At 57.1% G+C, this 21,986-nt stretch overlaps 1 protein-coding gene across 2 annotated transcripts; it reads left to right on the top strand.

The window, feature by feature from the left end:
* The first annotated feature begins 899 nt into the window (after positions 1 to 899).
* On the top strand, positions 900 to 19,998 carry ACSBG2 (acyl-CoA synthetase bubblegum family member 2). 2 transcript variants are annotated; one of them, XM_058728286.1, is made up of 14 exons: positions 900 to 1,025; positions 1,471 to 1,595; positions 2,071 to 2,294; positions 5,133 to 5,221; positions 5,764 to 5,884; positions 11,287 to 11,367; positions 11,493 to 11,642; positions 11,762 to 11,938; positions 13,731 to 13,912; positions 14,091 to 14,297; positions 17,608 to 17,825; positions 18,082 to 18,221; positions 19,094 to 19,340; positions 19,693 to 19,998. In XM_058728286.1, the coding sequence occupies exons 2-14, from the start codon at positions 1,535 to 1,537 to the stop codon at positions 19,779 to 19,781; spliced, it is 1,986 nt and encodes a 661-aa protein (XP_058584269.1). In that variant the 5' UTR covers positions 900 to 1,025; positions 1,471 to 1,534; the 3' UTR covers positions 19,782 to 19,998. The 2 variants fall into 2 exon arrangements, with proteins under 2 accessions (XP_058584269.1, XP_058584268.1); XM_058728285.1 differs by having other exon boundaries at positions 14,064 to 14,297.
* Positions 19,999 to 21,986: the final 1,988 nt, after the last annotated feature.

The raw sequence follows: 21,986 nt of genomic DNA, 5'->3' as shown, positions 1-21,986 counted from the left end.
TCACAGGACCAGAATCCTACAGTATTTGTCCTTTTGTGTCTCGCTTATCTCACTGAGCATAATGTCTTCAAGGTTCATCCACGTTGTAGCAGGTGCCAGAAACGTCCTCCCTTTTCTAAGGCTGAGTAATAGTCCATTGCGTGGATGGACCACCATTTATCCTTCATCCACCAGTGGACGGTGGGTTTCTCCGAACTACTGTGAACCATGCTGCTTTGAACGGGAGTGTGCAAACCCTCTTCGAGTCCCTGCTTCCAATTCTCTTGGGTATATCCCCGGAAATGGGATTGTGGGGTCACACGATAATGTGATGTTTAAATTTTTGAGGAGCCAAAGAGGCCTCTAAATGATCTGTGTGCGAATCGGCCTCAACAGGGTCCAACAATCTGTGCAAATACAGCTGCCTACACATCTGGGAGACTAGTCCATCTCCAGAAGGTGCTGAATGGACACATGAATTCATGAACAATCAGGCACAGGGAATCAAAGTCCTTGTCGACCTTCTGCTGACCTTGCCTAGCTCTTTGAAACAGTCGGCTTCCTTAGCCTCCGTGCTGCCAGTGCCTTCCAGGCTGCCTCCTCTGTCTCACTACTCCCTGTCAGGCTCCCTCGTGAACACGTTCACTCAAAGCTGTAACAAAGCCGGGCAGAGACTATAAAGTCCCTCCAGCTGCCAGACTGAAACCCAAGACTTTGCTGCTGCCTCCTCCCTGGGGGCTGTCACCTTGGGAACCACTGGCTGGGGTCGGGGGGTGGGGTGCAGACAGTGAAGGGCCTTCTTGGGTAGACCCCGGTCCCCTAAGACAGGCCTCTTCAAAGCAGCAACAGGCCATGTCGCCATTGAGGATCCAGGCTACGGAATCCACAGTGATGTCACAAAGGCTGGCCACAGGCGGGAACATTCTAGATATCCAGTCTAGAGACGGCTGTCCCCCCTGTGGCTACAGCAGAGGAGGGGGTGACCAAAGCTGATAAAAAGAAGCTGGAGACAGAAGTGGGCACTGCCTTCCTGACGACAGAGAAGGGTAAAAATGTGCTGTGGGTGGAAGGGAGGGGTTGGGAGCTGAGATGTTTCAGCTCCTGCCAGGGATGAACCAGTCTGCATACTGGGTGGGGGATGGGCACAGAAGGCACCAGAAAGCAATATTTTAGTAACACAGCCGGCAAGACCCCATGCCAATTCTGCCCTCATCACCCATCGCGCTTCATTTCCTTCTACGGCCCCCACTTTTCCTTATACTCCAGCCCTGATGGGCTTCATCACATTACTCTCTTTTCTCAGATTCCTTCTCCCTCTCTTCTTTGTCTGGTCACCTCGTACCCCCCTCCCCCCCCCCCCCCCCCCCGTTTAGAGTAGCCTTGTCCAATCACCCCCGTGACCAGGTGGGACCCCTGTGCCTCCACACAGCTGGACACTCCCAGCCCTCCAACGGACTGTCACTGGGTTTATATGGACGTATGTCTCTTCAGTCCCAGGAGACCAGATGCCTCCCAGACAGTAAGAAGAAGAGAGGCCCAGGGTACTGTGGACACCATGTCCTCGAACAAGCCGAGTCCAAAGGAAAGAGATCACCGAGCAGAAACTAAAGCCAGAGGTGGGGGACTCCCTGGGCCCCGGGTGTGGCGTCCTAGACAAGGTGGGGTTCCCAGAGAAGCCCCTCGGGGATGGCCAAGGGTGGCTGAGCCAGCGCTGGGATCTTTGAGGTCGTGTGGGGCTGGCTGGGAGCAGGGGAGGGAGGCTGTGAACGAAGGTGGATGCAGTTTGTCACAGGTGCCCGGTCCTTGGGAAGTGCACGGGAGGGTGGCGGGCCCGTCACTGAGCTGCCTGCTTGCTGGCAGGGGGGCCAGTGCATCTGTCTGTCCGCCCGCCCCTGCGCCCTTTTCTGCGTCTCCCCATTCACCTCTGTCTTCCTCCCTTGGCGGCCGTGTCTTTCTCCCTCCCGCCGCCCTGCCTCTCGCCCCCGACTCTCCCCTGCGTCCTCCGCCCGCCTGGGCCGCCTTCAGAGCCACAGCCCTGCCCCCTTTCACCTACCTGGGGTCTCCTGGCCCCCGGGCCCCGCCTGCCCACAGGCCCCCGCTACTGGACATCAAGGCGCGACGGCGAGGTGCACCTGCGGCAGGAGGACGCCTTCGCCAGCCAGGCGCCCGTCACCGTGCACGACATGGTCATGAACACGGCCATCAAGTACGCCAACTACATCGCGCTCGGCTCCAAGCACAAGACCGGCTGGCACCTGCTCACCTACATCGAGTACTACGAGGAATGCCGGCGCGCCGCCAAGGCCTTCCTCAAGGTACCGCGTGCCCTCCCGCGCCTGCGCGCCGCCCGCCTCTGCGCGCTTGCGCACTGCCGCGCCCGCGCCACTGCGCCTGCGCGCCGCTCCTCCTCTGCCTCCCCGCAGCTGCGGGGCGGGCGCGAATCCTTTCCCCTGGCTCTGCCCTCGTCTGCGCGTTCTTGCTCAAATCACTTAACCTCCCTCATCGAGAGGTGTACCTTCAGTGCCTGTGATCTCTTTCGTTAAACAATGACTTAGGCTACGCTTGTGGTGAGCACAGCATCACGTGTAGACTTGCGGAATCACGGTGTTGTGCACGTGAAGCTAATGTAACATTAGGTGTCAGCTGTATTTCAATTAACGTTTTTGAAAAATTACTCATTCTCATCATGCCCTCGTTTCCTCATCTGTAACATGGGGTTCTGAATCTGTTTATATATATATATATATATATATATATATATATATATATATAATTAAAAATAGGAAAGTTCTATATGGCCATATCCATTTTATACTTTATTTGTATTGAATTTAGTATAAAACATTGTTATATTAGGATTTTTGTGTGCAAATACATAAAATAAAACATCATAGCACCTCGCACAAAGGTTTGCTACAAGAATTCAGTGAGCGGACACATATCAAAGAGCTCCTGGCTCGCACGAAGCATTACTCAGCATTTATTCTTATGGTTGTTACTGTTAATGCGTCTCTTCTCCAATGTCTCATCTTTTGAGCAAGGTCATCCCTGATCACCCTGGGTCCCCAAACTCACCCCCCCACACACACACACTAATCTCTATCACAGCTCCTTTGAAAATTTTCTGCCCAGCTTTCATGGCCACCTGGTAGTATGATTGTATAATTTGTTTGTTTAGCTGGTCAGTTATGAGGGCAAGGGGCCAGTCTGCCTCATTCATTGCAGGCCCCCAGAATCTAGAACAGAACCAGCCCCTTGGGTATGTCTTCAATGAATGAATGCCCATCTATCAGATTAGGAAAGAGGATAAGAGACCTCAAGGGACTTCTCCAGTCAATGTAATAAACAAGGATGCGTGAAGTAGACAGTGGTCCAGAGAAAACTAAAGCAGGGAAGGGGGTAGATGAGCTAGGGGTGGGGGTGGAAATTTTAACATATGGTGGCCAGTGAGAGCCTCTCTGAGAGTGATATTTTCGCAAAGACTTCAACAACTTGGTGGGGGGCAGGGAGCCAAGTGAGTATTTGGGGATAAGTGTTGCAGGTAGTGGGAACAAATGTGCAAAGGCCCTGGGGCAGAACAGTGCCATGCATGTTGACTGAATAGCAAAGAGGCCCATGTGGCTAAAGCAGAATGAGTGGAAAGGAGAGAGGGAGGTGGTGAGGGCAGGGGGTAACGGGGACAGGTCTTGCTGGGTCTTGTGGGCCTTTTACCAGGAGTGAGGTGGGAGCCATGGAGGGCTGTGAGAGGAGGGATGCGCCCAGAGTTGGCTGCTTACAGGCTGCGTGGAAAAAGAGAGACCCGTGGAGGTTGAGATGAAGGCAGTTTGGAGACCTGTGTGGTACCCGGGGAGGGGATAGGAAGTGGTCAGTTTCTGAAGGCAGAGCCAACATCATTTCTCGACGGATTGGGTGTCAGAGAGAATGAAAGGCACTGAGGATAATCAAGATTTCTGGCCAGTGCAAGTTGGAGGGACTGCTACTGACTGAGATTGTGGAGGGCGGGGCCGGCAGAGGGGGGTGGGTAACGTCAGCAATTTTGTTTGGGCCGTGTTGGGTGTGTGTCGTGCCTGCCTGACGAGGACACTAGGAGCGGGCAGTGGTGCCCAAGAGTCTGGAGTGGACGGGAACGACCCACCTGGGGTCCTGCCAGGACGGGTGAACGTGTATCATCTTGAATGTTTAAGTCAATCCAGATGTCAGCACAAGTGATCATGTGGGAATCCAGAGCTTGAACCATGCAGATGTTCACCCCAATATTGTATCTAATAAAAGTAGAGGGGGGAGAAAGGATCTTACTTAAGTATCAACCAGTAAGGCGGGGTGGGGAGGCAGTCGCTAAATTATGACATTTCTCTACAATACAATATCATAGAGGTGTTATATCTGATACCATAGAGAAATATTTAAAGGCTGGGGAGGGGCGCCTGGGTGGCTCGGTCGGCTGAGCGGCCGACTTCGGCCCAGGTCACGATCTCGCGGTCCGTGAGTTCGAGCCCCGCGTCTATGCCGACAGCTCAGAGCCTGGAGCCTGTTTCGGATTCTGTGTCTCCCTCTCTCCGACCCTCCCCTGTTCATGCTCTATCTCTCCCTGTCTCAAAAATAAATAAAATGTTTAAAAATAAATAAATAAAGGCTGGGGAAATAGGATGCATGGTTTTATGAACAATGGTGGGTTATGATCATATAGGGATAAGTACTGCCCAGATTTTTGTCAAGTATTTATTCATAAAAATGTCGGGGGTGGGCATTTTGTTTGTCTTTTCTCAGTGTTTTTCAATCTCCATCTATCAGCATTTGGGGCTGGATCATTCTTTTGTGGAGGGGTCTGTCCTGTACGTTAGACAATGTTTCTTAGCAACCCCAGTGCCCGCCCACTCCAGGTCAGCACCATCCCCTTCCCCAAAAATGTCTCCAGACGTTGCCCAATGTCACCTGGAAGGCAGAATCATCCATGTTGAGAACCCTGCTCCACGTGAATATATATGGTAGCTTGTAATGGGGGTGGGGGTGGGATGGGCTATTCTATTAGCAAACAGAAGCACCAGTGGTCAACGGAGAAAAGAGAGCCCAAGGTTCTCAGCCTGAGGCTCCTGGGCACGTGGGGGCAAGTGGCCGGTGAGCCCCCTGTGCCTCACAAGGGCCTCCTTTCCCAGCTGGGCCTGGAACGCTTCCACAGCGTGGGGATCATGGGGTTAAACTCCGAGGAGTGGGTCATCGCGAGCATTGGTGCTATCATGGCTGGGTAAGAGGTACTGGGTATCACCCTGGGGTACACGGAGTCAGGAAGCCATCAGCCCAGCAAAGGCTCTTCCCCCCTCCTTCCACCGCCACCCCCGCTCTTGAATCCATAGGGGTCTCACGGAAGAGTCCCCAGTTCAGGGAGCAAACTAAGGCTCCTGCTTGGTCTGTGCTCAGTGGGATTTGTCAAGGGCCCAGCCCTGGGCACCAGCCAGCTCGCCCTTCCGACACTCTCTACCTGCCGAACTCAAACACATCCTGTGAAGCCCAGCTCCCATGACCCCTCCTCCAAGAAGCCTCCCCAGGGCTCCCCAGCATTGAGACCTCCCTCTACCTGTCCAGGCTGTTGGGGGACCCCTGGAAGGCAGGGTCCAAGCCCAAGCTGTCCCTGAGTCCCACCTTCAAACAAGGCACATTGGGGGTGTCAGGGGATGTCTGCCATACTCTATGCCCCACCCGAGGGACTGTCTGTCCTGTGACACAACCGGCCTCCTGGGAGCCCTCCGATTCACCAGTGGGTCCTCACTTCTTGGGTCCTGCTTCCAGAGGCTTCTCCGTTGGCATCTCGTCCACCAACTCTCCAAAAACCTGCCAGGTCATCGCCGAAAGCTCGGAGATGGACATCTTTGTGGTGGATAATGACAGACAGTTGCAGAAAATCATCCAGGTTAGTGACTCGTGCAAAGGCACGAACTTTGCCTAATAAAGAAAAGGAACCCAATGAGCGATGGACCCACCATCCGTGGTCTCTCATGAGATGGGAACCGCGGATTCCACGGATGGATGGGCCCAGGGCCCCTATGGGGTGCCAGGCGAGTGATGTTCTGGCCCGGTGCGGGTTCTGGCACTAACGCCCAACGCAGCCCCAACTGGGACTTACATCTTCCCGCTGCGAGCAGGTAGATCCCCTCCTCCCACTTAAAACAAAAATTATTACGGTAAAATGCACACAACGTACAATTTACCCTCTTAACCCTTTTTAGTGTACAATTCTGTGGCATTTAGTACATTCGTAGTCTTGTAGGAACCATGACCTCTGTCTGGTTCCAGAACATTCCATCACCTGCAAAGGAAACCCTGTGCCTATTAGTGGGGACTCCTCATTCCCCTGGCCCCAGCCTCTGGCAACCCACTTTCTGTCTCTGTGGACTCGCCTGTTCTGGATGTTTCATCTTATTGGGATGGTACAACATGTCCTATTTGGGGGGAACCCTGAATTTCCCTGGGCCCGGGGCTGATCCGAGTGAGGTGGTTCTGGGCATGGGCGCGATGGTTCAAAGCAACTCCCTGTGACATGGGGACGCTAAGAGGACCATGACAAGCAGACAGAGGTAAGTAGGCAAAGACGACCACCGTGAAACACCCACTAAGATGACTCAAAAAATTTTTTTTTAATTTTTAATGTTTATTTATATTTGAAAGAGAGAGAGTGGGGGAGGGGCAGAGAGAGAGGGAGACACAGAATCGGAAGCGGGCTCCAGGCTCTATGCTGTCAGCCCAGAGCCGGACGCGGGGCTCGAACTCACGGACCGCGAGGTCATGACCTGAGCCGAAGTCGGCCGCTCAACCGACCGAGCCGCCCAGGCGCCCCAGGATGACTCCGATTTTCAACGTTTTTTTTTTTTTTTTTTTTTTTTTTTTTGGGACAGAGAGAGACAGAGCATGAACGGGGGAGGGGCAGAGAGAGAGGGAGACACAGAATCGGAAACAGGCTCCAGGCTCCGAGCCGTCGGCCCAGAGCCCGACGCGGGGCTCGAACTCACGGACCGCGAGATCGTGACCTGGCTGAAGTCGGACGCTCATCCGACCGAGCCGCCCAGGCGCCCCAGGATGACTCCGATTTTCAACGTTTTTTTTTTTTTTTTTTTTTTTTTTTTGGGACAGAGAGAGACAGAGCATGAACGGGGGAGGGGCAGAGAGAGAGGGAGACACAGAATCGGAAACAGGTTCCAGGCTCCGAGCCATCGGCCCAGAGCCCGACGCGGGGCTCGAACTCACGGACCGCGAGATCGTGACCTGGCTGAAGTCGGACGCTTAACTGACTGCGCCACCCAGGCGCCCCAGGATGACTCCGATTTTAAAACGGGTAATACCGAGCGCTGATGAGGACCTTCACTGTAAGACGGTACCTGCCACCCCGGGAAGCGGCTTGACAGTTTCACGTTAGATAAACACCTACTATGTGGTGCAGCCCGTTCACCCCCGGATATGCACCCAAGAGCAAGGAGAACGGGTGTCTCCACTGCGTGTCAGTGTCCGTGGCTGTTCTGTGCGCGATCGCCAGGAACTGGAAACAGCCCACGGACCAGGACGCAGCTGTTTTTCTACGATTCGGACGAACAACAGCGACGGCTGGTCTCCTGACGTGTGAAATCACGTGGCTGCCTCTCGAACGTGCTGAATGGAGGAAGCCGGAGGGAAGGCTATAGACTCCGTGTGATTTGTGTACATAGGAAGCCCCAGAAAGAGCAAAGCTACGGGACAGAAATCTCGATCCGTGGTTGCCAGATGCAAAGGAGGAAAATTGACCAACACGGGGCCCGGGGACACTGTAGGGGGTGACGTAAACATTCTACAGCTTGAGGAAGGCGGTGGTCACACCGCTCTAAGTTCGTCAACACGTACGAAACTGTGCACCTAAAGAGGCGACTTTTACTGCACGGAAATTATTCCTCAATAAATTCCATCCTCTCTTGGTCTTGGTGAGAACGTAAAATGGCGTAGCCACTGTAGGACACAACACGACGTTTCCTCAAAGCTTCAGAGTTACCAGCAATCTCACTGCTGGCTACATACCCAAAAGAAGTGAAGAAAAGATCTCGAAGATTGTTTTTTTTAAGCTTATTTATTCATCTTGTGTGTGTGTGAGAGAGAGAGCAGGGGAGGGGCGGAGAGAGAGGGAGAGAGAGAATCCCAGGCTGTCAGCACGGAGCCTGACACAGGGCTCGATCCCACAAGCCGTGAGTGAGATCATGACCTGAGCCGACATCAAGAGTCAGACGCTTAACCAACTGAGCCACCCAGGCCCCCCCCCCCCCCGAAGATATTATTTGTTCGCTCAAGTGCACAGCAGTAGTATTCACAGAAGTCACAATGTAGAAACAACCCAGTGTCCGCTGATGGATGAATGGACAAACACAATGTGGTCCAGCCAAACAATGGAATATTATCCAGCCTTAGGAAGGAAGGAAGGGCATTCCTTTTTTTAAAAACGTTTATTTATTTTTTAAATGTTTACTTTTGAGAGAGAGAGAGAGAGAGAGAGAGAGAGAGAGAGAGACAGAGGGAGGGTGGGGGAGGGCAGAGAGACAGGGAGGCACAGAATCTGAAGCAGGCTCCAGGCTCGGAGCTGTTAGCACAGAACCCGACGCGGGGCTCAAACCCATGAACCCGTGAGATCATGACCCGAGGCGAAGTTGGACGCTTAGCTGTCTGAGCCACTCGGGTGCCCCAGGAAGGGACATTTCTACACCCGCTACAATACGGATGGACCTTGAAGATACTGTGCTCAGTGACAGAAGCCGGACACAGAAGGACACGTCCTGCATGACCCCATTCGCAGGAGGTCCCCGGAGGAGTCCCGTCCACAGAGACAGAGAGTAGATGGTGGGAGCCAGGGCTGGGGCAAGGGGGTGAGGAGTCCGTGCTTCATGGGGACAGAGTCTCAGTTTGGGGGAGATGAGAAATTTTGGGGGTTCTGTTTCACATGAATGCAAATATAATTAACACCACCAACTATATGCTTAAAAGTAGTTAAGGTGTGAAACTTTGTTGTGTATTATTTTTACCACGATTCTAATTTTCTATGTCTATTAAATAAGTAAATAAACCCAAGACAGGGTCTGTGCAGGTGACAAGGTATGTGCAGCCTGGGTCATTCGCCACCTGGAAGGTGAGCCCCTGCGAAGGTGGGGTCGCAAACTCAGATGCTAAGGGGCCAGTGCAAGATGTAAATAGTGAAACTTACACTGCTCGGCTGTCCTCACTGACCTCTGCTCTTTGCCATTCGTCTTGTTTGAACCTCAGTTAGAGGGCCACGTCTGGGACAGCAGATGGCTGCTCTGGGTCCTGTACTTCCCCCCCAGGTGATACCTATTTGCTGACATGTCCCACGTTTTCATCTCCAGCTTTCCCAATGGTCGCACTGGGACGCCTAAGAAGCATCTCAGAGGCAGCCTATCCAGACCTAACCTCCCGATCTTCCCGCCCACGACCTGCACCTTCCCTCCGAGTTTCCTGTCTCAGGTGGCGGGTACTTCCTCCCTCCAGATTCCCGGGTCCCCTCTCTCAGGAAATCCTGTTGGCTCTGGGGGATCAGCAGAATGATGGCCGAAGACGTCCACCTCCTAATTCCCGGAGCCTGTGATCCAGGCGCCTCCCGTGGCAAAAAGGCATTTTGCTCTTAGGATTAAGAGTAAGGCCCTTCAGATGGGAGATGATCCTGGATTATCCGGGTGGGTCTCCTATAATCACACGAGCCCCTCAAAGCACAGAACTTTCTCCAGCTGGAGACGGGAGACGTGAGGCAGAAGGGACGGCAGAGAGATTCAAAGCAGGAGAGGAACGCACCCCACCCTGTTTCTAGCTTTGAAAATGGAGGAAGGGACCACGAGCTAGGGGATATGGTGCTATCTAGAAGCCGAGAATGGCCTTCAGCTGACAGCCAGGAGGGAGACAGGCAGACCTCGGTCCTACATCTGCAAGGATCTGAATTCTGCCAACAACTCAAATGAGCCAGGGTCCCAATGAACAATCCTCCTTGGAGCCTCCAGAAAGGGACCCAGCACCCACACCTGGATTTGGGGATTATGAGACTCTAAGCAGAGACCTGACCAAATCACGCAATATGTGGTACCTTAGTGGCCCCTATCAGCCGTAGGAAATTAGTGCAGTCTGCCTTCAAAATGTGCCCAGGACTCCCCAACATCAAAATCAAAACACAACCACCACAACTAAAGTCCCAATTCAAAAACCGGGCCAAGGACTTAAGTACCTCTCTCTAGAGAAGAAACGCAGATGGCCGATGAGCCGGTGAAAAGATGCCCAACACTTAACGTCATCGGGGAAAAACGCAGAGTGAAGCCACGACACACCCCTTTGCGCCCACGAAGCCAGTTATTATCAGAAAAGCAGAGGGGCGTCTGGGTGGCTCAGTAGGTTGAGCGTCCGACTTCGGCTCAGGTCATGATCTCGCGGTTCGTGGGTTCGAGCCCCGCGTCGGGCTCTGTGCTGACAGCTTGGAACCGGAGTCTGCTTTGGAATCTGTGTCTCCCTCTCTCTCTGCCCCTCCCCTGCTTTCTCTCTCTCTCTCTCTCTCTCTCTCTCAAAAAAAATAAATTAATTTAAAAAAGAAATTAAAAAAAGAAAAGCGGGTGACAAATGTCAGGATGTGGAACAAGCTGGAAAAGTCTGGCGGCTCCTTACAAAGCCAAACGTAGAATGATCCCGTGACCCAGCGATCCTGCTCCCAGGTGTCTCCCCAAGAGAATGGGCACAAGTGTGCAAACAAAAACCCGTGCACAGACGTCCACAGCAGCCAAAGCATGGGGACGGCCCAGCTGCCCACCACCCCGTGAACGGACAAGCAAACTGCGACCCATCCACACACCGGAGCTGTCGTTCAGCCGCAGGAGGAGTGAGGTGCTTGCACGTGGATGGATCTCGAAAACGTGACGCTCGGGAAAGCAGCACATAGCGTGGGATTCCATGTGTCCGAAACCTCTGGAACCGGCACGTCCGTAGAGGCAGAGCGGATCCGTGGTTTCCAAGGGCTGGAGGACGGAGGAAGGGAGTCACCGCTGATGGGCCCCGGCTTCCCTTTCGGGGAGATGGAATGTTCTGGAACCGGACAGAGGGTGACGGTCGCATAACGTGAATTTAGCGGTGCTAAGTGCCGCTGCGTCGCCCGCTCTGACATGGTTACAATGGCAAATTCATGTGCCTTTTGACACAATAAAAGGGAAGGCGGGGAGCGCCCCGGCCGCCCGTGGTAGGAAGCGCTGGGGCTCGGGGCTGAGCTGTCGCCGGCTCTCAAGCCCTGCGCCTGCTGAGCCCCGCGGTATCTGGCAGATCCATGGCTACTTGAAGCACCTCAAGGCCATCGTCCAGTACAAGGAGGAGATCCGGACCCGGCTGCAGAACCTGTATTCTGTAGGTCCTCACCGGGAGCCGGGGGGGGGGGGGGGGGGGGGGGAGGGAGGCTCGGCCCCGGGGGTGGAGGTCACAGGCCCCACCCACCGCCGCCCCCGTGAGCCCACGCGGCACCCTCTCCGCAGTGGAGGGGCTTCCTGGACCTGGCAGACGGCGTCTCGGAAGACACGCTAAACCAGGTCATCGACTCCCAGAAGCCCAACCAGTGCTGCGCCCTGCTCTACAGCGTGTCGATCGCCGGCCCCCCAAAGCCCGTGATGCTCAGCCACGACAACGTGAGCGTCCCGCCCGGAGCCGGCAGGCTGGGGCTCCCGGCCTCGCGTGGTGGACGAGCGCGTGCTCCTGGGGGTCGCGGGCAGAATGGCCCACGGGACACGGCTAAGGTGCCTTGCAGATCACGTGGACCACGGAGACCGCTGCCCAGACCCTGTCTTATAAGTGCCCCCCGGAGGAACAGGAGGTCCTGGTGAGCTACCTCCCGCTCAGCTACCTGACGGCCCAGCTCTTCGACGTGTGGGTCTCCATCTCTGTCGCCGGAGCCCTCTACTTTGCCCAGCCGGATGCTCTGAGGGTGAGGCAGAGCTCCTGGGTCCCCTGCCGCGGTGGGTGCAGGGGTGGTTGGGGAGGCCGGCCGGGCGGGGGGGGGGGGTGTCACCCTGAGCAGGGGAGGGGCTCACCCCAGCACTGGGATCCCCACCCGGTGCCCCGCCGGTGGCTGTGCGACCTTGGTCCTTCGCCTCCCTGCGCCTCAGTTTCCCCATCTGTAAAGCGAAGGGGGTGAGCGGACAGGAGCTAGTGTCGTGCAGGATGGGGAGCGTGTATCTGGCTCCTCTCGCAGCGAGAAAATTCCCAGTGCAGGAAGCTTAACTGAGCCATTAAAAGCATATTAGTGGAAACAACCCAAGGGCCCATCAACAGATAGATGGATAAAGAAATGAGTTCCGTCCGTACAATAGAATGTGATCCAGCCTTAGGAAGGGAGGACTTCCTGCCGCCCGTCACCGCGTGGACGGACCCGGAGGACACCGTGCACGGTGACAGGAGCCGGACACAGAAGGACACGTCCCGCGTGACCACACTCACAGGGGGTCCCCAGAGGAGTCCCGTCCACAGAGAAAGAGAGTGGATGGTGGGAGCCAGGGGTGGGGAGTCCGTGCTTCATGGGGACAGAGTCTCAGTGTGGGGAGATGGAAAGTTCTGGAGGCAGAGGGCGGGGGCGGCTGCACGACAGCGAGTGCCCTTGATGCCCCTGAGCTGTGCGCTTAGAGGTGGTGAAAATGGTGTTTGGTGAATTTTACTTCCAGTTGAAAAAAAAAAAAAAAAAAGCACACGAGGTCACTGACATACATCATGAAACATCAGTCACTCCCCGAATGTAGAAAAACACAGAATTCCCATCAAGACAGGAATTAGGGGGAAACGAACACTGACGTCGTTGCCCGGATCCTTAGGACTCCCTCAGCCAAGGGGCTCGAAGGCTTTTCCTGCGAAGGGCCAGGCAGTAAGTGATCTAGGCTTCCCTACATCGTGTAGGTTCCCAGGGAGAGACCACGAACCTGCAGGTTCCCCGCGGCCCAAACCGGAAAACTTTACCGACGACCAAAGTTTCGGTTTCGTGCTTTCGCGCGTCACAAAACAGTTTCCCTCCCGGAACTCCTGAGAGGCCTTTTCATAACGCCCAAGCCATCTCGGCTCTGGGGCTGGCCTCTGGCCGGTAGAAAGGCTGGCTCGGGCGGGCGCGGTGGGGTTTGCGTCGCTTGGTACAGATTTCACTCGCCAGCGTTCAGGGTCAATGTTTCGGGGGTGGTCTCGCTGTGGGGACCTTTCCCGGTACCTGGCAGGAGGTCTGGAAAGAGTGACAAGGGCGGAGTTTGTCCGTCCCCGTGCCCTATTTCCTCCTGTTCTCTCCTTCCGACCCCCACCCCTGCCTCTGTATCTCGTCTCGTCTCTCCCTCCCTCCACCTCTGGGGGTCTCTGTATCCGCACCTTCCCTTCCCAGCTCTTCTCCACGCACCCCTTCACCCCGACTCAGGGGTTCTGGGAGAGGGTGGACAGGACCACAGAGACAGCCAAGGGCGCGTTGAGCCACCTGGGGAAGGGCACGGATCCTGCGTGTCCCGCCGATGGGGGCAGTTGGGAGCAGATGGTCCCTGCCATGCCCGCCGAAGCTCTGGCCGCGGCTGTTAACTGCCCCCCTGCCCCACTCACCGCACGGCTCCCGGCCGGGGCGGCGGGAAGGACTTCCAGCACCTGGCCCTGCCGCGGGGCGGGGGGGGGGGGGGGGGGGCGGCCGAGGGCCCAGGGTGCCCGTGGCGGGGGGAGGGGGGGGCTTGGCGGGGTGCCCACTGTGCCGTGTGGTGCAGGGCTCCCTGATAGACACGCTGCGGGAGGTCAAGCCCACCATGTTCTACGGCGTCCCGTGGGTCTGGGACAGATTGCTGGACAGCCTGAAGACCAGCCAGCTGGCCTCCACCCCGTTCCGGAGGAGGCTCGACAAGTGGGCCATGTGTCTGGGGCTCAGGACCAACAAAAGGCGGATGTTGGGGTGAGGCTGGGTCTCAGGGCCGCCCGGGGTGGGGGGGGTTGGGGGGGGTGGGGGGCGTCTGCACCGGTGCAGGGTGGTGGGGGGGGGCGCGTCGGGGGCCGGGGCGGAGTCCAGAGGCCCAGCTCTGCTCCCCCTGCGTCTCCTCTTCAAGGCAGACCCGCCCCCCCCTGTGCTTCAGCCTGGCCAAGAGGCTGACCTTCAACCAAGCACGGAGGTTCCTGGGCCTGCAGCGTTGTCGCCAGTACTTCAACCTGGGCACGGGGCTCTCCGGAACCACCACGGAGTACTTCCTCAGCCTCAACATGCCCATCTGTGAGCTCTACGGCCTGTCGGAGAGCACGGGCGTCCACACGCTGTCCAGGCCGGAGGGCTTCCGGCTGCTGAGGTGGGTGTGGGTGGGGGGGACGGGCGGGGCTGGCCTTGAACCCCCCCTCCCCCCTCCCCCCCCCCCCACCCCGCCGGGGAACGCAGACCCAAAGGCCAATGAGTGAAAGCAGGTGGACCCAGGTGTGGCATGACCTGGAGCCCTTCCGATTTGTTTTTTTGTTTTGTAATTCGCAAACCATCATTTTTACTAATGGCCGATTATTTCTGCCCCCCCCCCCCCTGCACCTTGGGAGAGAACACATTCACTGCTGTTGTAAAGGCTGCAACAAACGTTATTTCCTGGTCCCCGGGGGTGGGGGTGGGGGTGGGGGTGGGGGTGGGGGCGGCGGCTGGGAATTTAGGGGCGCTGCTTTGTAGCTGTGTGGTTCTGGGTCCCTGACGAGGTCGAGCTGCTGGCCCCAGTTCCTCAGTTGGGGGTCCTCCTACCACGGCATCCGCTCCCCTCATACGAGAGACCCCCGAGAGAGCAAGGTGGACGCCACCCTCTCCTTCGGGACAGCAAAGAAATGTACGGGACACCCGGGGACGTTTGAAATTTCAGATAAACAACACCTTTCGGATTATTTTCAAGTATCGGTATAGCCCCCTACGATATCTAGGACGTCCTTGTACTAACCCCAAAACTTGTAATCGAGAGCGCCTAATCCTAACCACTAGACCACCAGGGAGCGACTGAACTTGTAATTGAAATAGACATCTTACGGGGTTCCTCCCGTTTGATCTGGCAACCCTATCACGGCCTCACCTCAGAAGTGGCCCTTCGTTATTTCTGCCGCTTCTGACGGGTCGTGCAGATCAGCCCCATCCAGGGTGGGAGGGGGCCGCACAAGGATGGATTCTGGGTGGGCAAAGGGATCTTTGGGAGCCACCCAGGAGGCCGGATACTGCAGCCTCCGATCTAGTTGGGGGGTCCCCCGCATGCTTCCCGGAGGATTCGTGCCGAGTTGAAAGAAGAACGGGACAGAACAGGCGACCGGGGCGAGAGTCACGGCCCTTCTGGTGCGCCGGCTTTCTCTCCTGTCCTGGATCTTCCTCACCTGGGGCTCATCTCTCCAACGGGGACCGTTTTCAAAGATAAAACCAGACGCTACTTAAAGCGACAGGGGCAGATTTTACGCAGTACGACCGCGGCCGCGAGGAGGGTCCAGTACGATCGGACCTCCATTTCCATTTGGGCCGAGGGGACCGGACATCTTAGAGTCTGTGGGGTAGGGGAGGTTGGTGGGGGCTCGAGTGGTCTGGGAAACGGCAGTCGCGCACACACACAAAAAGCAAGAAGGGAGGGGGTTCAGTAACTCATCCGGGTGTCCGCAGACCGGTGCCGCTCTAGAGAGAGAGAAACTCCTCGCGCGTTTCTGGAAGGAGGCGATGGTGTAGGTCAGTGCCAGCCGCCCCTCCGCGGTGGGGCCCGTTACCTCCCACAAGAGCTGGAGGAGAGAGCCAGAGTTTATCTCCCGAATGTTTGCATTTCAAAGGGAGGAGACCGTTCTGGGGAGTAGATTTGCATCTCAAAGGGCGGAGAAAGGACTTATTCGCAAGCTTTTTAAAGGAGCTAGTCTACAGGGGGGAGGTTTAAGCGGCCATCTGGGAAATTCTCCTGGCAGCTCGGGGTTTTCTCGGCCAGGAATGCGGGGGGCGGGGGGATGGAGTCATCCTGGGGATGGGGCCCGCGCTTTCAGAAACGCGAATATGTTCTCGGGTCTTCCTGTGTGGGAGTGGATGCGATCGTTCGAGCACAGAGCCTGCGGCTCTTAGACGGCAAGGCTAGGACCCAGCGAGAAGAGGGCTCAGAGGAGCCCGACCAGAGTTTGGTCAAGGAGAGACTCACCACCCTTGGTGCACCTTGGCTTTGGGGGAGGTGGGATCAACTTTCAGCAGAGACAGGACACAGAGCCAGTCACAAAGCACTTACTCACCTCGACCCCCAAACCCAGAGAGGCAGGGCAGAAAGGGGGTCAGGCAGGGAGGCTGAAGGAAGGGGAGGTTACTCGGCCGCTGGGAGGTGGTTTTGGGAGTTTCTGGTCCGGGCCCCAGCGATGCTTCCTAGGCAGCTGCTAGGCCTGTGTCACACCCCGAGGGTTACAGCGGGGACACCAGGCGTCACAGAATCCCTCCCACGCGGGGTGTAGGGCTTGCAGTCTAGGCAGCCAGAGACAGCCCTTGATTCTTCCAGATCATTCCACACAAGCCGTAAAGCGGCCCGCGGTAAGTGGTGTTCGCAGACGTGAAGTCACAACAGGGGCCGCTCACTGAAGGCTCTCAGCTTCCATTCATTCCTTTTGGGCAGTTTGCGCATTCAGGGAGCGTCTGAATGTGAACTCGGAGCTCGCGCTGCCCTGGGGCCTGGGCGTCGGCCCTCATGGGGTGTGTCTTAGCTCGGGGCTGGCGTAACGGAGCGCCCCAGACCGGAGGGGGTGGGGGGCTTAAACCACAGAGATTTACTCTCAGTTCTGGAGGCTGCAAGCCCAGGATCAAGGTGCCGTGGATTCGGTTCTGGGGGAGGGCCTCTCTCTGGCTTGGGGACGGCCGTCTCCTCTCCGTGTCTTTGCGCGGTGGGAGAGGCCTAGCAAGCTCACTCTGGTGTCTCTTCGTGAAGGACATCAGACTCATCACGAAGGCCCCACCCTCAGGGCCTCATCTAAACCTGATCGCCTCCAAATACCACCCCGTTGGGGGTTAGGAATTTGAGGGTGACGCAATTCAGCAATTCAGTCCGGGCAGGGTGCATCCTGGGTGTTGGCAGGGCCAGCTTGGAGGCCCTGCCCTGAGTCTCCAGACAGCCTGGGGGAAGCAGGGCAAGGACGGGGGTCTAGGTGCCAGGACAGCAACCCTCGAACTTTGAGAGGTGAAGCAAAAGCATCTTCCCCCGGCCCCCATTTCCAAGGAGATAAGCAGGTGGTCAGCTGCCTCATTCTCGCCTGGATCATGGCTTCCTCTCCCTCCCAGCAACCAATTCCACCCAGACGGTGTCTTGAGTTTACCTGTCCCTTGCCTTGTCCCCCGTACTTACCTGTGGGTTCCCCAGGGGCCGGGGGCCGGCTGTCGTGCGTCCACGTGCCCTGCAAGCTTGGCTCTGAGGCAGGGTGGGCCAAGCCTTCCCTCCCTGGGGGACCGCACCCTGTTTCCCTCCCCCATCTGTCCCCTACTTTGGATCTATGGGACTCTAGCAGCCAGGCAGGCAGAAGAGGCCTGGGATCTGACACCTGTGTGCCTGGGGGCAGAGGGGCAGCGAGCAGGGGGCACCCCTAAGCCAGTGGGGATCTGTATCTGGTGTCTGTAATCACCCCCTCCCTGCCCACTGTCCCCAGCTGTGGGAAGTCCCTCCCCAGCACCCGCACCAAGACCCAGAAAGAGGATGACGATGGCATTGGGGACATCCACATTTGGGGCCGGAACATCTTCATGGGGTACCTCGACGATGAGGAGAAAACCCAGGAGAAGATTGATCTCCATGGCTGGCTGCGCACGGGGGACCTGGGCTTTTTGGACGACGATGAATTCCTCTACGTCACGGGCAACGAAAGGGGTGAGCAAGACCAGGCTGCAGGGTGCTCTCTGCCTCTGACCAGGCCCCACGGGGCTGCTGCGGACGGTGGTGCAGGTTGCACACAGCACGATGAGGAGGGACGACTGAAGTCCAGCTTGGAGGAAGGGGCACCCTTTGTATGCTGTCTATCTCTATCTCCGTTGTTTCTGAGCATCCAGGGGTGGCTCTGGGCTCCAGGACAGCTGACTTGATGTAGCTTTTCAGGACCACAACCCTCCTCTCTCTCTGCCTGCAGATGTCATCACCCTCAGTTCAGGTGAGAAGATCAACCCGAACCCCATCGAGGAGCGGGTGAAGAGGCACATTCCCATTGTCCGCTACGTCGTGCTGGTGGGCCAGGACGCCCCATACCTCTGTGCGCTGCTCACGCTCAAGGTACCTCCGCTGGTTTTGAGCCTCGTGGCAAGTCTGGGGTGTTGGCTGGATGGGGACCTGCCATCCTGGTTTCAAGATGGGGAGACTGGGGCGCCTGGGGGGGGGGTTCAGTCGGTGAAGCGTCTGACTCTTGGTTTCCGCTCAGGTCATGATCTCGCGGTTTGTGAGTTCAAGCTCTGCATCAGGCTCTGTGCTGACAGTGCGGAGCCTGCTTGGGATTCTCTCCCTCTCCCTCTCTCTCTCTGCCCCTCCCCTACCCATGAGTGTGCACCCTCTCTCAAAATAAACTTAAAAAAAGGGGGGGGGAGGGCACCTGCCTGGCTCCGTTGGTTGAGCCTCCGACTTCGGCTCAGGTCATGATCTCACGGTTCGTGGGTCCAAGCCCCGCCTCGGGCTCTGTGCTGACAGCTCGGAGCCTGGAGCCTGTTTCGGATTCTGTGTCTCCTCCTCTCTCTCTGCCCCTCACCCACTCACACTCTGTCTCTGTCTCTCTCAAAAATAAACAAACATAAAAAATTAAAGAAAAAAAAAAAGATGGGGAGACCGAGGCTGGGAGAGGAGAGGCAGTGGGTTGGTTGCTCAGTGCCAGCTCCCCATGTCGTGGGCCTGGGGCATTGGCTGTGCCTGTAGGGGAGAAGCTCCTGGGCTGTTTCCAGAAAAATGGCAGAGGGACTGGAGCCCAGCCCACCCAGCCCCCAGGAAGCGGGGAGGTGCTGGGCAGGTGTCCCAGGCTGAGCCCGCTTCCTCATTTGTACAATGGGGGCGGGGACCTGGCCCTCCCAGGGTCGGGACCATGAGTGCGAGCCCCAGCACGGGGAGCCGGGCTCGGGGGCCGTGTGAGAGCCACCTGACCTGCCTTCCCCGAACGACAGTGCCAGATCAACACGGACACGGGGGAGCCTCGGAACGCGCTGACCAGCGAGGCGGTTGCTTTCTGCCGGCAGCTCAAGAGCCAGTCCACCAGGCTGTCGGACATCGTTTGTGACAGAGACTCGGTGGTCACAGAGTTCATCAGTCAGGGGATCGATGCTGCCAATGCAGAGGTCACCTCCAACAGCGCCAAGATCGTCAAGTGGACCATCCTTGAGACGGACTTCTCCATGGCCGGAGGGCAGCTGGGTGAGTGGGCACGGGCTGGGGAAGGGGTCCGGGTGCGGTCGCTCACAGCCAAGGCACTGGGGTGCTCATTAAAATGCCACCATCTCCCGGGCTGGGATCCCTGGCACCTGCATTTTTAACCAGCACCTCTGAGGAATCTGGCAGGCGGTTGCCCGCAGTGGTCCCCAGGCAGGGTGGGCACAGGGCATTCGGAGACAGGCCTCTCGGACCCCTCTTCCCCGGGCCCCTCAATCCAGTCACCCCTCTGCGTCCTTAGGACAGATCTGGCTCACTGACACCTCATCCTGCCGGGGGGGGGGGGTGGGGGGGGGGTGGGGGTGGAGGCCCTGCCTTGGACGTGATTCTGTTTCAGGGGCAACCGCCAAACTGAAGAGGGCCAACGTGGGCAAGATGTACCAGCCTGAGATTGAAAGGTTTTACTCGGAGAAGAATGAATGCTAGCAGTGGGGGGGTGGGGGGTGGGGGCTTCCTGCTGCCTCAGGAGACCGCCTGCCGTGGGCCTCCTCCGTCCCCCACTGGATGATCACAGAGCCGCCTTCCGGTGGGAGGGAAGCCCCCAGCGATGCCCGCTACCCCTCCCCGGTTTTCGCTAAGCCACCCCTCTGGGGCAGTGTTTCAGATTCAAAGGTAAAAGGATGATGAAAGTGGTTTCGCCAAAGCAGTGGTGTTTACCCGGGGTGGTCCTGCACCCCCAGAACATGTGTGGCGATGTCTAGGGGACATTTTGGGTTTGTCCCAACTAGGCAGGCAGGTGCTAGGGGCGCTCGGTGGGGGGAGGCCAGTCAGGGCTATTGCCCCACAGCCCACAGTGCACAGGGGAGCCCCCCACACCAGGAAAAACTGCCTGGCCACAAAAGGTCAGTTGTGCCTAGGTAGGTGAGGGGCTGCGAACGGAAGGCTCTGGAAAAGTCAAAAACAGGGCTGATAAAGCTCCTAGGTTTCTTTCTCCACTCTGAGAATCTGCACCGTCTACCTGAGAAGCCGATCCCGCTGCACCGCCCGGTAAACCTCTCCAGAGCCGGTGCAGGAACATCCCACCCCCCAGCGCCCCACCGCTGTTTGCAGTCACCTAGTCACCTGGAGAGAACGGCTGAGGCCTCGCCGGGAACCCACCAAACGCCAGGGCAACACGCGCTCGACAGTTACCGTTGCAACCAAAATGCTAACAGGAAACTTCAGAACAGCAAGGTAAAGAAAACGCTCTGAAGCTCAGGCTGATTAGTTCCGTGAGGAAAGCGAGCATGCAAGCCTGTGCGGGGAAACTCTGAAAAGGGAAGAATAATGAACGAAGCCGGGGCGGGGGAGGCGCTAGTCCTACCAGAGAATAAATAAATTACAAAGCAGCCGTAATTAAAAGCTCAGGGATGGGTCGTAACTGACATCTGCAGAGGAGGGGAAGCCCGGCTCAGACAGAAGCGCGTGCAGGGGCGGAGGAATGCACCAGAAACGGCGTCTCTGGCAGGTGCGGGTGAAGGAAGCACCGTCAGTCCGCCGCTGGGGAGGAGCGCCTCGCATCACTTCCGGGGCCCTCCCTCATGGTGAAACGAATTCCAGATGGGACAAACTGAAGGGTGAAGGACGGACGGAGGGAGGGAAAGGGGGAAAGACATGAAGTCGCTGGAAGAAACCAGGGGAGAGCGAAGACCTGTAACCTCCCCACGGAACAACCACCCCGAAGCCACTGGGGGAAAAGCTTGATGTAAACGCAAGGCGTGGGCGTGGCAGGGACGCCGCGCGCCGGTCGTACAGGCAAGCGGTGGGCGGGGGGACAGAACGCGCTGCCGAGAGCTAGTGTCGTGCTCCACGAGGGGCTCCCAGAAACGACTTGCAGACACACAAGCACGCAGGTGCCTACGCACGCTGGCAGAAGGCGGGGGGTGGGCGAGGCGGGTGCCCCGGGAGGCTGGAGACCCGGTGGCACCCGTGCACGGGGGCGGGGGTGGCTATGCGCAGTCACGGCAGGGGACCGGGGAAGGCCGGCCAAATGAAGGAGTGCTCAGATACCCTGGGGGGAAAAGCGTGCGGGTGTAGGGGTTCTGTCTTGGTCGTGAGCGGACGATGGCTCTCCAGGGACACGTAAGAAAGTGGACACGGAAAAGCCAGGAATGAGGGTCACTGCTCACTGTGCACGTGCCCTTGGAGCCTTCGGACTGGTCTTGAGTTTGCATCACTAAAATACAAACTTAAAATGTAGGATTTGAAAATATCCAAGGCAAGAGCTTTCAAAAGGGACAAAGGTGTCATACTGATTGATGAAAAGAAACACATCACGGGGCGCCTGGGTGGCTCAGTCGGTTGAGCGTCTGGCTCTGGATTTCGGCTCAGGTCACGATCTCGGGGTTTGTGAGTTGGAGCCCCAGGTCGGGCTCTGTGGTGACAGTGCAGAACCTGCTTGGGACTCTCTCTCGCTCTCAAAATGAACTTGAAAAAAGATCCCCAAAATGTATGGAAACTTTTCACTAAAAGACAAAAAGAAAACTTTAAAGGCACCAGAGACCAGACTCAAAGAGGCAGGAGACCAAAGTGCTGGCTTCTCAACAGAAAAGGCAGGAGGCAAACAGCCACACCCCTGCCCACCCTCAACTGCACTTAGAGGAAACACCTTTAGGAACTAAGGGTGAAACGGAGAGGTCTTCTTTGCGCGAG

This window comes from Neofelis nebulosa, chromosome 4, assembly GCF_028018385.1.
Source record: "Neofelis nebulosa isolate mNeoNeb1 chromosome 4, mNeoNeb1.pri, whole genome shotgun sequence".
NCBI lineage: Eukaryota > Metazoa > Chordata > Mammalia > Carnivora > Felidae > Neofelis > Neofelis nebulosa.
The sequence above is the reverse complement of the archived record's forward strand: the minus strand, read 5'-3'. Positions and strand labels throughout refer to the sequence as shown.

Bases quoted from the DNA above. Each gene is read 5' to 3' on its own strand.
- ACSBG2 (XM_058728285.1), top strand. From the start codon at position 1,535: ATGTCCTCGAACAAGCCGAGTCCAAAGGAAAGAGATCACCGAGCAGAA. The intron at 5,885-11,286 runs GTTAGTGACTCG...GGTATCTGGCAG, and splicing joins AGTTGCAGAAAATCATCCAG to ATCCATGGCTACTTGAAGCA. The intron at 11,643-11,761 runs GTGAGCGTCCCG...GGTGCCTTGCAG, and splicing joins TGATGCTCAGCCACGACAAC to ATCACGTGGACCACGGAGAC.